This window comes from Triticum dicoccoides, chromosome 7B, assembly GCF_002162155.2.
Source record: "Triticum dicoccoides isolate Atlit2015 ecotype Zavitan chromosome 7B, WEW_v2.0, whole genome shotgun sequence".
Classification (NCBI taxonomy): domain Eukaryota; kingdom Viridiplantae; phylum Streptophyta; class Magnoliopsida; order Poales; family Poaceae; genus Triticum; species Triticum dicoccoides.
The window spans coordinates 220743349-220756787 of record NC_041393.1 but is presented as its reverse complement, the minus strand read 5'-3'; the positions used below and the strand labels follow the sequence as shown (position 1 = coordinate 220756787).

The 13439-nt window shown below is 51.6% G+C and overlaps 1 protein-coding gene across 2 annotated transcripts; it reads right to left on the bottom strand.

The window, feature by feature from the left end:
- Positions 1 to 6124: 6124 nt before the first annotated feature.
- On the bottom strand, positions 6125 to 9044 carry LOC119338420 (serine--glyoxylate aminotransferase-like). Of its 2 annotated transcripts, none has more exons than XM_037610738.1 (5): positions 8894 to 9044; positions 7358 to 7851; positions 6898 to 7264; positions 6619 to 6829; positions 6125 to 6537 (listed from the first exon to the last, which is right to left on the bottom strand). In XM_037610738.1, exons 2-5 carry the CDS (start codon positions 7845 to 7847, stop codon positions 6400 to 6402), a joined length of 1206 nt encoding a protein of 401 aa, XP_037466635.1. In that variant the 5' UTR covers positions 7848 to 7851; positions 8894 to 9044; the 3' UTR covers positions 6125 to 6399. The 2 variants fall into 2 exon arrangements, with proteins under 2 accessions (XP_037466635.1, XP_037466634.1); XM_037610737.1 differs by having other exon boundaries at positions 7358 to 7853; positions 8897 to 8916.
- Positions 9045 to 13439: the final 4395 nt, after the last annotated feature.

The following is a 13439-nucleotide window of genomic DNA, read 5'->3' as shown; positions in this document are numbered from 1 at the left end:
CGAGATTGAACTAGATATTGGATACCGACGATCGAATCTCGGGCAAGTAACATACCGATGACAAAGGGAACAACGTTATAAAGGGAAGGATATTGAAGCGCGAGAGGGGTTTCCCCTATCCATGTGTCCTCCCAGAATCTCGTGGAAGTACCGTTTCCGAGTATAAACTTTGTTCTGTTGAAAAAGGCTGTTTTAACTCTCATCAGCCCTTTCCAAAAAGGTGAGTCCGTCGGCCTCACTGTCACCTGTGACAAAGTTTTGGAATGAAGGTACTTATTACGCAGAATCTGCGCCCACGTGGCGTCCGACTCTACAGATAACTTATACAACTACTTGCTGAGAAGACATCTGTTTTTCACCTCAAGATTTTCGATCCCTAGACCCTTGGTCTTTCGGTCGACAAATAATATCCCATTTAGTGAGTGTATACTTCTTTTTCAGGTCATCACTCTGCCAGAAAAAACGGGATCGATAGAAATCCAGTCTTATCCGAACTCCAACTGGTATCTCGAAAAACGACAAAATAAACATAGGCGTGCTCGTGAGTACCGAATTAATTAGAATTAAACAGCCACCGTACGAATTAGCTTGCCCTTCCAGGAACTCAGTTTCTTTTTGAATCGATCCTCAATACACTTCCATTCTCTATTTGTTAGCTTACGATGGTGAATTGGTATACCCAAATATGTAAAAGGTAGATTTCCCAGTTCACACCCGAACAATTGCTTGTAGGCCTCTTGTTCCTCTTTGGCTGTTCCAAAGCAGAACAATTTGCTCTTATGAAAGTTAATTTTTAACCCGGTCAATTGTTCGAATAAGCATAACACCAGCTTCATGTTTCTCGCTTTTGCCAAGTCATGCTCCATAAAGATGATAGTATCATCAGCGTACTGTAGGATAGACACCCCTCGATCAACAAGATGAGGTACCAGGCTACCTACTTGACCAGAATCCTTTGCCCTACCTATTAGAATGGTCAACATGTTAACTACAATGTTGAAAAGAATAGGTGACATCGGATCTCCTTGTCTGAGGCCTTTGTGTGTCTGAAAATAATGACCTATGTCGTCATTCACTTTGATTCCAACACTCCCTTTTTGCGTAAAGTATTCAACCTGGTTCCTCCAAGCCGTGTCGAAGCCTTTCATACGCAAAGCCTGTTGCAGAAATGTCCATTTAACCTTATCATACGCTTTTTCGAAATCCACTTTGAAAACAACCCCGTCTAGCTTTTTCGTATGGATTTCATGGAGCGTTTCATGAAGGACCACAACCCCTTCTAGGATGTTTCTGTCCGGCATGAAAGCAGTTTGGGTCGGCTGCACCACAGAGTGCGCAATCTGTGTGAGTCTATTAGTCCCAACCTTAGTAAATTTTTTGAAACTAACGTTAAGAAGATAGATAGGCCTAAACGGCTCAATTCTCACAACCTCTGTCTTCTTCAAGAGCAAGGTTATTGTTCCAGAATTTAAATGAAACAACTGAAGCTGTCCAGAGAATAGATCATGGAACATCGGTAACATATCCCATTTAATAATGTGCCAACATTTCTTATAAAACTCCACCAGAAATCAATCCGGCCCCGGAGCTTTATTATTCTTCATCTGCGAAATTGCATCAAACACCTCTTTCTCCGAGAATGGTGCAGCTAATACATCATTCTCATCAGCAGCCAGCTGAGGTACATCCTCAATCCTCGACTCATCCAAGGACACAAAATTATCCTTTGGAGGCCCAAACAACTACTTGTAATAATTTGTTATGTATAAATTTAAGTTTTCCTGCCCTAAGATCGTCCCTTCATCTTGCTCAAGCTGAAAGATTCTTTTTTGTCTATGCTTGCCATTAGCGATCATATGAAAGAATTGAGTGTTAGCGTCCCCTTGGATGACTTTGCAAACCTTAGATCGCAAAGCCCACTTCAACTCCTCTTCCCGCAACAGCTCTTTGAATCGCATTTCTGCATCTATTTTGGCATGAAGCTCCGAAGATTGTAGAGTTGTGGACTCGGCTTTTACATCTAGGGACTGGATAAGTGTAAGGAGCCTTTCCTTTTCAACCTTATAGATCCCTCTGAGATGCTTAGCCCACCCTCGCAAGAAACTTCTCAAATTTCTAATCTTATTCTGCCATCTCTCCATAGACAACCTTCCTCCTGCATCTATCGCCCATTCCCTGGCTATCAGATCCAGGAAACCTTTTCTTCCAAACCATGCAAGTTCGAAAGAGAAGGTTTTTTTATTTCCCACATGCGTTGCCTCACTAAAGTCAACCAGCAAGGGGTGTGGTCAGAGATACCGCGGGATAACGCTTGGACTGTAACCAGGGGGAATTTCTGTTCCCAGTCGACGCTCACTAGGACTCGATCTAGCTTCTCATACGTCGGATTTTGCAAGGTATTAGCCCAAGTGAATTTTCTCCCCGAAAGCTCTATCTCTCTAAGATCCAAGCTTTCAATGATGGTATTAAACATAAACGACCACCTGGCGTCGAAAATATCATTGTTCTTTTCTTCTAGCCTTCTAATGATGTTAAAATTGCCCCCAACTAGGATTGGTAGCTGTTCAGACCCGCAAATACGGACGAGATCTGCCAAAAAGTCTGGTTTAATTTCCGGCTATACGGCCCCATACACCGCAACCAGTGCCCAATTAAAACCATCACCTTTGGATCTGACCAAAATTTGACCGTGAAGTCACCCATGACCACACTTCAGACTTCCAACTCATCACATCTCACCCCTAGTAGGATCCCCCTGATCTTCCTCTAGGGGGAGGCAGTGTCAATCAAAATCAACACCTCCGGATAAAGTGCTCAGAAATTAAGGAGAGAAATTGTCCCTTCCAGTCTTGGGAAGGGCAATAAAATCCAGTCTATGTTCAATGGAAGCATCTGTTAGAAACCTTCTTTTAGCCAAGTCCATCAGACCTCTGCTATTCCAAAAGATGCCTCTCATAGTTCATCATGGAATTTTTTGGTTGTTCGGACCCTAGCACTTCTAGGCACCGCGGAAGCAGGATATATCTTACGCCTACACTTTCGCTTAGGCTTGTTCTGATCCTCTCCCCGGTCCTCACAACCGGGATCCTCAGAACTAACCTCCTGACCTCTACCGGGATACTCTCCTCAAGAGGTGTACAACCATCGTCCTCCTCAGTCTCAGCAATAGATGGGGCAAGATCCGCACAAAACGTATCAAGCACCCTGACTCCCAAGGCGTCAATGTCATAATGGTTCATAGGTTTAACCACGGCTAAGTTACGAATCAACTCTAAGGCACGTTCCGCTTCGAGGTCCAAAATGTCATTAACAGATTTAGAAATTTCACTATCATTACTACCTAGTGAAACTCCTAACTCGTTTGCATTGTGAATGATCTCATCATTAGCAAAATGCAAAATGGAATTGGAAGTGTTGAATGACATACCAGTAGTGACCTCTATGTCACGAAGCTTGGCCGCCCGCCCGGCGCACCTCAGCTGCATATCATCAACGTCTGTCTGGTCCTGAAGGCGACAGCTCATCCGTCTGCCCTGAGATGCAGGATCCAGAATACCGCCAAAGGCGATGACCTCCTCCCGTGTCGCCCCGTTTGGGTAAGGCCTCCTGTCCCACCCCCAATGCCCGGCCCGGCAAGACAAGTCGGAGAACTGCAGTCAACCGCCGGCGAGCGCGACGCAAGTGAGGGCCGGGCCGCCTGCCCATGCTCCCCACCCGGAGACCCGCGAGGAGAAGAGAGGACGGGGGCCTCCTGGCCCCTTACCCCTCCCGACCTGGGAGTCAGACTCGACTCGGGCCGAGAAACCAACCCAGCCGTCATCAGGTGGTCACCCGGCGCCGCAGGTACGGCCACCCCGACCACCACTGGAGAGGAAGGAACCGAGGCCTCCTGCCAGGGCCCCCCTCCCAAACCAGCCCTTTCATCGCGCGACATCAGCATCACCAATGCTGCCAGTCCTGACGAAGTCCTCCCGAGCGTCGAACCAGTAGCAGAAGAGGGAGAACAGTAGGTCACATAAAGACCGTCCCTCTCCTCCAGAGATCCCGCAGCCTCGGCAAAGTCCAGCGGAGGTAACGTGCGCTCTAACACGTCCTCAGAGTCAACCCTGTCGCTCCACAGTCTGGGAGGCGCGGAAGCTGGCTGAAAAGAATCAAATCTCAAAGTATTCATCAGCACAGACATAGTGGGTGCAACTCCATTCCCGGGCGTCTGAGTGTCAGTATCCGGGCCATTGGGAAACTCATTCCCAGCGTCCCCCCCTCGCTCCTCCGAATTACCCGAACCATCATTCTTATCATGCCTGTCTACATCCATCCCTGCCAGAGCCTCAGCGAAGTACTCAGAATCCTCAAACTCTATATCAAGGTTATACATGAGGCCCTTATGAGTCCACTTGACCACGTCAGGTAGAAACTCAATGTCCAGCACACTCACCAGTAACCTGGCCACCGCGTTAGCGCGGGTAAAGGCCATATCCACTCTCTCAGTTCTGCCAACCAGAATCCCCAAACTTGCAGCAACCCGAGCATCCCGAATCAGCTTCGACGGAGCTCCCGAAAAACGCAACCAGACGTGAGTGAGAGGCTTACCATGTGGCTCAACCTTCTTCCACTCATGGAACTCAAGAATGCACTCTCTGCCAGGAACTTTGCAAAGCCCAAAGCTGAGGAGACGCTCCAAATCCTCTAGTCGGGAAGTCAACCTTATAGTTGTTGTCCTCAAGTCGAATCAGCTCCCACTGAAAATCACCTGGGGCCAACTCCCTAAGGCGCTGCAAAATCTGAGACTCAGACACGTCACCCTTCGTGACCTTGACCACCTCTGTAGTTGTGCTCTGGGCCTCCTCTGGGACATCCCTCGCACACGGAGACTCAAAGAACATCAGCTCGGCACAACAGACTCCATAATAGTAATGCTTGGCATCTGATCATGCAATATCGGGCACTCACCCGTGTCATGTGCTGTCTTGAGGCAAGTATCACATAACTCGGTCACACATTCAGCAATAAAGTGCCCCCGCTCACCACAGCGGTAGCACAACATCTTCTCCTTCTTCTGAGCTCACTTAGAGACTCCCTCACCATCTGCCTTGTCCACGGCGCCTGAAACACCCGACACTGGCTCGGTCACCGGGACCTCAGCAGCAGCCAGCGCCGTCACCACCTCCATAGCCTCTCCGGACAGCTTTGACGCTGCCCGGAAGCATCGACCTCCGGGGATATCGTCGGTTCCACCACAACAGGCGGTGGAGGCTAGCGGTAACGGTTCCTACCACCGCGACCACCGCGACCACCACGATGACCTCGATATCCGCCTCGCAGCCTATAATCAGGGCCAGCCGCCCCCTCAACAAAACCTCCCGGAGGGCCGTAGAAAGGTCGTTCAGCTGACCCATCACTCTGCCATGTGTAGCCACATCCGCCACCCGCAGACGATGAGCCACGATGTTGTCCGTCCCCATAAGCATTGTAACCATCATCACCCCACTTTCCTCGGGGTGGACCATTACCGCCGCGATTAGCCGGCGCACGAGCTGCATCCGCACCTCCCTCGCCCATCACAAGTTGCGCTGGCGCTTCTGAGGCGGCCTAGCGACGTAATGTGGCGGAGGCGCGGCTTGCGGCTGCTGACCCGGAGGTGCGGCGTAAGAGTCATCCGTCACGGAAGAAATCCAGGCAGCAGTTTAGAAATATAAGTTCAGTGGTTATAATACTGTAAACCGGTAATTGCCTTTGGCTCCTAGGTGCATATGCACCGATTGTCGAAACACACATTTCGAAAAGTTGAAAAATTCAGAACAAAAATCCCGCGTGTATATCCGGACATTTTATGGGCGTGCACAAGGTTTCGGTGAAAAACGACGTTTTTTGTGGCTTGTGTAAAAAAGACAATTTTTGATGCTTCATTCTAACTATTCACGAGGCATTTCTTTATCTTTTTTACACAAGCCACAAAAGACGTGTTTTTTCACCGAAACCTTGTGAACGCACATAAACTGTCCGGATATACGCGTGAGATTTTTGTTCTGAATTTTTCAACTTTTCGAAATGTGTATTTCGACAATGGGTGCATATGCACCTGGGAGCCAAAACGCCGCTCTCACTGTAAACAGCTTATAGTATATAGTAGCAGGAAACAGAGTAGATCAATCAGCAATACCAAGCCTAGCTAGAACAGGCACATGATGTAATATTAATCCGGGTTCAATTTTCTGTAATTAAAGCTTCAGCTGACGAAATTATACTCCTTTAGCACAGATGGGTGTGTGAAAATCAACTTTACATACACAGAGTATAACCAGAACCAGTAGTGTACTACGCCTGCTCTGCTCCCGAAGCAGGGCACTGCATGATGTTTGTTCTTCTCGCGGCCCCCTTGCTTTCGTGCGTTGGATTTGCTCAGATCCTGGAGGGGATGTGGGGCGTGGAATTCGAGAGGTACGCCGCGGCGGCCGCCACGCCGCTGCCGAGCTTCACCGGGTACCCGATGTCCTTGAGCACCATCTCCACCCCGCTGAGGCAACCCAGAAGTTGCAGCTGCAGCAAAGACGACAAAGCACGCATTGGTCATCGGGGATGCAGATTGCAAGCAGTTTCTACGGCGACGTGCGTACGTACCTCGTTGAGGTGGCCCAGGTGTCCAATCCTGAAGACCTTGCCGGCGACCTTGTTCAGCCCGAGCCCGAGGCTGAGGTTGTACCGCTTCCACGCGTGCTTGACGATCTCGGAGCTGTCGATGTACGGCGGCACCACGACGGCGGTGACCGTGTCGCTGAAGTTCTCCTCCTTCGCGGTGCAGTTCTTGAGTCCCCACGCCGCCACCGCCAGCCTGTTTTGGTCCATTTTTCATCAAGCCCAGAGACAGACAAGAATTGGTGGAGCAGGGTAGGTACGTACCTTGTTGCGGTGCCGAGGCGTGTGTGCCTCTTGATGACGTTGTCGAGGCCCTCCTCGAAGAGGAGGTCGAGGCCGGCGCGGAGGCCGTAGAGGAGCTGGATGGAGGGCGTGTAGGGCCAGTAGGTGCCCATCTTGTAGAACTTGAGGTAGTCCTTCCAGTCGAAGAAGACGCGCACCGACTTGGCCGTCTTGGCCGCCTCCAGCGCCTTGGGGCTGGCGCACACGATGCCCAGCCCCGTCGGCAGCGACAGCGCCTTCTGCGACCCCGTCAGGGCCACGTCCACGCCCCACTCGTCCATGCGGAAGTCCAGCGCGCAGATGGACGACACCCCGTCCACCAGCAGCAGCGCCGGGTGCCGGTACGCATCTGCATCATACATATCATTATCCACACGTAAGCATATCAAGATCGATGCATGCAAGAGGTAGCTAGATTAGCTTGGATGGAGCACGGACGGACCGAGGAGCTTGCGGACGGCGTGGAGGTCGTTGGTGACGCCGGTGGCGGTCTCGTTGTGGACGATGCAGATGGCCTTGATGGTGTGCTGCGAGTCACTGCGGAGCTTGGACTCGAGGACGCCGAGGTCGGCGCCGTAGCCCCAGTCAGACTCCACCACGTCCACGCTGAACCCGAGGCGCTGCTGCTGGTCGATCCACAGCAGGCTGAACTGCCCCAGCGAGAAGGACACGATCCGGTCCCCCGGGGAGAGCGTGTTGGTGAGCGCGCTCTCCCAGGCGCCGGTGCCGGTGGTGGGGAAGAGGAAGGGGGTGCCAGTGGTGGTCTTGAAGATCTTCTTCACGTCCTCCAGGAGGGTCTTGGTGAGGGCAGGGATCGCCGGCGAGCGGTAGTCCTCGTTCTGCCGGCTCATGGCGCGGATCACCTGGTCCGGAATGTTCACCGGCCCAGGGACGAACAGATGGTTCCGGCCTGGCCCATTCATGTAGTCCATCGTGCTACGATGGGAACAGTAGAGTAGAAACCAAACACGGGCTCTGTGGTTAAAATCAACAGAAAATCGTGGGAACAACGGGCTGAGTCTATTTTCCTGGTCTATATATATATGCTCATTTCCATTTTTTGCTGTTAGCAGTGCAAGCGGCAGCTGTCACTGTTTCTAGGCCATTTTAAGACTCTGTAGTGTGTTTGCACTAGGATGCTATTTTTGCTTGTTTTGATCTGTTATTTCTTGATAGTGGAATTCGATCTGTTTTCTGGATTGTACGAGAAAGTATGTTCATTTTCATACCTAGAGGCTGTTTTCAAATAGATAGCCTAAAAAAATCATTTCACCGCTTTGATCCTATTAAAAGATTATAAAGTTAAGTCGTCCTGTAAAATAATATCATTTAATCTTTGCGACGTCTACAATGTTAAATTAGAAAGCCTGTTTATTTACCTATCGTTTTTAGACTAAAACAGTATTTCCCAGGAAATCTAAGAATGTTTTATCTACTGAAAATGTTATTTATCAATGTTTCTCTATAAAAAAAATTATAGTTCTCAAAGAAGCATGGCAAAATGACCCACAGAAAGCAAACTTAGTAGAATACCAGTCACTGCCTTAAGAAAAAGTATAACAGTACTCTTGCCATCTCTCAAATTAAGAAGACGAGGGCTACTTGAAAACTACTCAAGGAAGCCTCGAGTGTTCTAAACGGACCTAGAACGAAAGATTAAGCTGCACGCACGCAAAAGCCTGTGACATGGCACACTGCCCGCGTGCTTATCCGGGCGACAGTACTCAGAGAGAGGAGAACCAATCAACCAATCAAGTCATACGCAAGCTATTCCTCTGCGTTAATCACACTCCTGCGTGCTTCGCTGAGCAATACTCCGTACTAAAAAAAGTACTAGTATTTCCAACCTCCGGCTACTCTAGAAAATCGGTATTACTGCGCCGAAAAGCCTAGCTGCTAGAGTTTCGGTAAGACGGCAATGATGAGCCGCAAATCCATCAAAGGGAAGTGTTAGACAGACGGAGAAGCGTGCGTGTACCTTTTTCTCGCCGGTGACCAGGGGAAGAGCCGCGGTAATACGTGCGAAGGAGAGGAGGATAGGATGGATGGAGGCTATATAGGAGCCATGACGGCCAACGGGCAGGGCCTCCGTGGGGCCCACCGGGCGTGCTGCGTGGCAGATAAGGCGGCCTGCCATGAGGCCCTCAGAGCTCGCCCCATGGAGTGGCACTCCTTCCGCGGTGAAGCTGATGTGATCCCTTCCCTTCCCTGGTCTGAGGACGACATGTATGGCTTGTGAGATGACTCATCGTAATCGACCCGCCTTCGTAAAAAAGGAAGAGTATATTCTTCAACTTCACTTCAAGAGCAATTCATCTTCCTTTGGCCGTAGTATAGTTTGTATCCAGTAGTGCAGTTTTTGAACCACCATGGAGTGGAATACTGGCTAGCATGTGCAGTTAGGACATCTCCAATACCAACCCTCAAACCATCCGCAGCGGTTCAAACCGCGTGGTTGGACATGTTGTGCCATCCAACACTGGATTGAATTGTTCCGCACGACGGTATGGATTCATTATTCCCGAAAACCGGAGACAAATTAGGGGGCTTTGCGGGCGTCCGGATAACAGCCACGCCCGCGTCTGACTAACCTCGTCCATGAAAAACCCCTCCCTCACCCGTGCGCTTCCCGTCCTAAATAGTCGATGCCGCTCTAGAGCGCCAGTGCCGCATTCATGCGCGGGCAAAGAGGCGCGACCTCTCACTGATGCCAGCATTGAAGCGGCGTGCCGGCGACTGCTCTGTGTTCAAACGACACCACGTCGGTCCGTCGCCCCTACATTAATGATATGCGGTTGCCGAGGAACATACTCCGACGCCATCCGTCCATCCGTCTGCAGCCCACCATTAACCTCATTGTCGTTATCGTGGTCCTAAGACTGACAGTAGAAAGGGGTGTAGGTATGGAGAGGCAAGATCTCAGCTATGGTGAAGGTGTACACACGAGGTTTACGAGTTCAGGCCCTTCGCAGTGGAAGTAACAGCCCTACATTTCGGTGCTCGGAGGCGGTCGATTGGATTATGTGTGTGATATTACAGGGGATGCCAACCCTTGTCCCAAAGGAGGGGGGTGGCTTATATAGAGTGCGCCAGGACCCCCGCCCACCTCCACTACAAGGGGCTTAATATACATAAAGTAAGAGGCGTTACTGGTAACGCCAGCCTTAAGTACTCTTAATGCTTATAAAGGCTAAGGGGTGAACGTCCGGCAGTGCCGTGCCCTTCCGACTCCTGGTCTTCGATAAGTCGAGTGACTCTCCATATGGTCGAGTGACGGTAGGGAGGAGGACCTCCGAGTGATGTGGCCGTCGAGTGGATTGCACTCGACGCACTCGACCGGTGCTCTCCTGTTGTCTCTTGGTCTTTTTATCTTCCGGGGTAGTGACCTTGGGTAGGACGTGTAGGTCAGGCCTATGACCCTACCCCAGGTTTGTATCCTCGGCAGTAGCCCCCGAATGGATTAAGGTGCGAGTGGAAAGTAGATCGAAGTTGAACCTGCTCCGAGCTTCGTGTCTTTGCGAGTGTTTTCTGCAAGACCGAACGCCCGCGTTGGTAGTTCGGTGTCAACTCAGTCGCCTTGATCCATTCAGTGAGCTGTCGACTGAACTGGTGACCTCATGCGTCGAGTGCTGTGTCAGAGCGCGAGATCTTGGGCGCAATTGTCTGCGGTGTATCCCGGATTTCGCGGGATACAAAATTTCGGGGGAGCGCGTGGGCCGGAGAGCGCCGAAACGGGCGGTCCGGATAAGTAGCGATGCCTCAAATTACCGCGCCGCCTTTTTCGCCACGTACGCTGTGCGCAACTGTTGCGGGATTTGACGGGATTGCCTGGTCCCACGCGTCAGTCACTCGGAAGTGACCCTTTATAAGGTGACGGGGCCGAGGCGCTTGCACTGTGCACGCCTGCTCCCCCTTCTTTCTCCTCCGCTTCTCCACCGTGCCCAGAGCCTCCGCTCTCGACGCCGCTGCTCCCCCCGCCATGGTGAAGGACAAGACGGCGGCGCTAGAGCACGCTAAGAAGGCGACGGGGGCGGCGAAAGGCAAGAAGCAGAACCGCGGATCGTCGCCGCGTGCGGGGTTGCCGCCGGGCTGGATCCAGGGCGATTGGATTCGATCTTCGGAACGGCAGGAGGATCTGGCCGAACTAGAGGAGTCCGGGCTGATTGCCAAGGGAGCGCCGAGGCTGCCGAAAGGGGAGACGGAACCACAACCTCGACCGGGTGAGTGTGTTCTGCTTGCCACTCACGTCGACCGGGGTTTCTCGCTCCCTCCGCACCCTTTCTTCCGGAGATTTTTGAACTTCTTGGGCGCTCAGCTCCACCACTTTTCTCCCAACACCATCACGTATTTAGCTGCGTTTGTATCGATGTGCGAGAACTTCTTAGGGTGTCGACCACACCGGGGTCTCTTCAAACATATCTTCACCATTCTTTCCCTGTAGGTAAAAAAGGCGAAGTCGAGTGACTCGAAAACTCACGTCATCCAGATGTGCGGGGGTTTAGGTATCCAAAAGAGGAATAGGAGTGCCTTTCCCGCTGTGACTCTCCCTTAATCTGTTAGAGGTTGGCAGTCGTCCTGGTTCTACTACCAAGACGTCGCAGCTCCAGGTCAGTCGACCGGTCTTCCCCACTTCTCGTTCGACCGTGTTCAGACTCCTGCTCCACTGAAAGTAACCGTTGCTGAGACCGTGGAGACGAGGATGTTGGTGGACAGAGTGGTCCAGCTCATCAATGATGGCGTTACCGGCCTGGACTTGCTGGAAGTGTTCCTCAGTCGGCGCATCTAGCCTCTCCAGGCTCGCGATCACCCGATGTGGCTGTATTCCGAACCGGACGACACCGCTCGGGTCCATCCAGAACAAGTGCCATCCGAAACCGTAGCTTTGTGGCTAAGGGGTATCACAGGCAACCAGGACAACCCTAGAGGATCCAGGCGAGTCGTCCCTTTCAGCGGCAGCAACCCGCCCGACAAGGTATACTCTTTGTTCTGACTGCTTCCCGCTCGCGTTCCGACTGTACTTGATGTTGGCTGACTCTTACTCGATCGATTTGCTCTGCAGGTATTCACTGAGATGCATTCGATGCCCAACGGCTAACCGACTTTGGAGCAGGACCAGGAGGGGGAGGACAGTGCAGAGGAGAGTGGTGAGTGGGAGTCTCCGGAGAAGAGGAGGAGGAGGAGAGCGAGGAGTCAGACGAGGAGGAAGAAGTCGACTCACCGCCGCGCTCTGAACGTCGATCGAAATAGCAGCATGATCCGTCTAGCGGGCGCGGGAAAAGCGTGGCTCCGAGTGCCAACACTCACAAGCGCACTCGGACGTCGACTCCGGAGCCGACGGAGAAGGTGGCCAAGCAGCCTAAAGTTGCTCCGCCCAAGGCTCGGAAGACATTGCCATGGATCAAGATGGACGTCCCTGTTGCTTCGGGGTGAGTATCTCGCTTGCGTTTTCGTAGGTCGACTGAAGATTTTTCTTGTTCTGACCAACCAATTCATGTGTCTTTCCAGTCCCACCTCTGCTGCCACTGACATGGACATTGACAAGGCGGCAGGAGACAAAGAGGCCGCCTCACGAGTCGGTAAGTCTGATCGACCAAGCTTCATTAAGTTGAGTAGATCGCCAATCAGCAGAGTTTCTGACATTTCTCTCTTTCTGTAGTTCTGCAAGAAGTTGTTGTGCTCCCTGATGACGAAGAAGAGGCACCTCTACAGGAGAGGAGGAAGAAGAGTGGGAGCTCTGGAAGGAGGAGGCTTGAAGTTCAGGTCCCTCAGTCGACGCCGGCGCTCGAGGCGGTGGTCGAACATTCTGGAGAGCCTGTTCGGACCAGCGTCACATTCGGCAGCCTGCTGCCGACTGATCATCCGGTGGGCTCGACTGCTCCGACTCCTGCTGCTCCAGTGCAACCTCACGCCTCTGACTCAGCGACTACTTCGGCTGCTCTACAACCATCACTTTTTGCTGCGTATCAGACTCCGGATGACTCGCCGAGTGCCGCTAGGGAAGTTCTTCGCCAGGTGAACCTTGTCATGGAGCAGGTGAAGATGGTGCATGAGGCTAGCCAGGTGGCTTACAACGCCAGTACTGCCCTTCAAGCCAATGTTCAGGTCAGCAAGACTCCGACTGAATTTTCGACTGTTGTCTTATATCTGATCACCCACGTGGGGTGTTTTATTGCTTAGAGTCTGGGAAATTTTCCATGCCACTCAACTTGAGTTGAATCTTAGTAGACTTTTTGAATCAGTGGGGGCACGCCGAGTGCACCCACTGGGTGTAGTCCCCGAGACCACGGTCGACTGCTGGCAGTCGACTGAGGTCTTAGAATGTACTTCTCTTTTTTGAACTCACGCTGGGCAGGCCCTGTTGAGTATTGATCTGAACCAGTGGGGGCACGCTAAGTGCACCCACTGGGTGTAGTCCCCAAGACTACTTGTTGAATATTTGATTCGGCAGTAGTCTTAGAGTAACTTTTCTCTATCGATGTCCTTTATTTATGTCGACTGACATATCACTCTTGCTGACTGCAGAG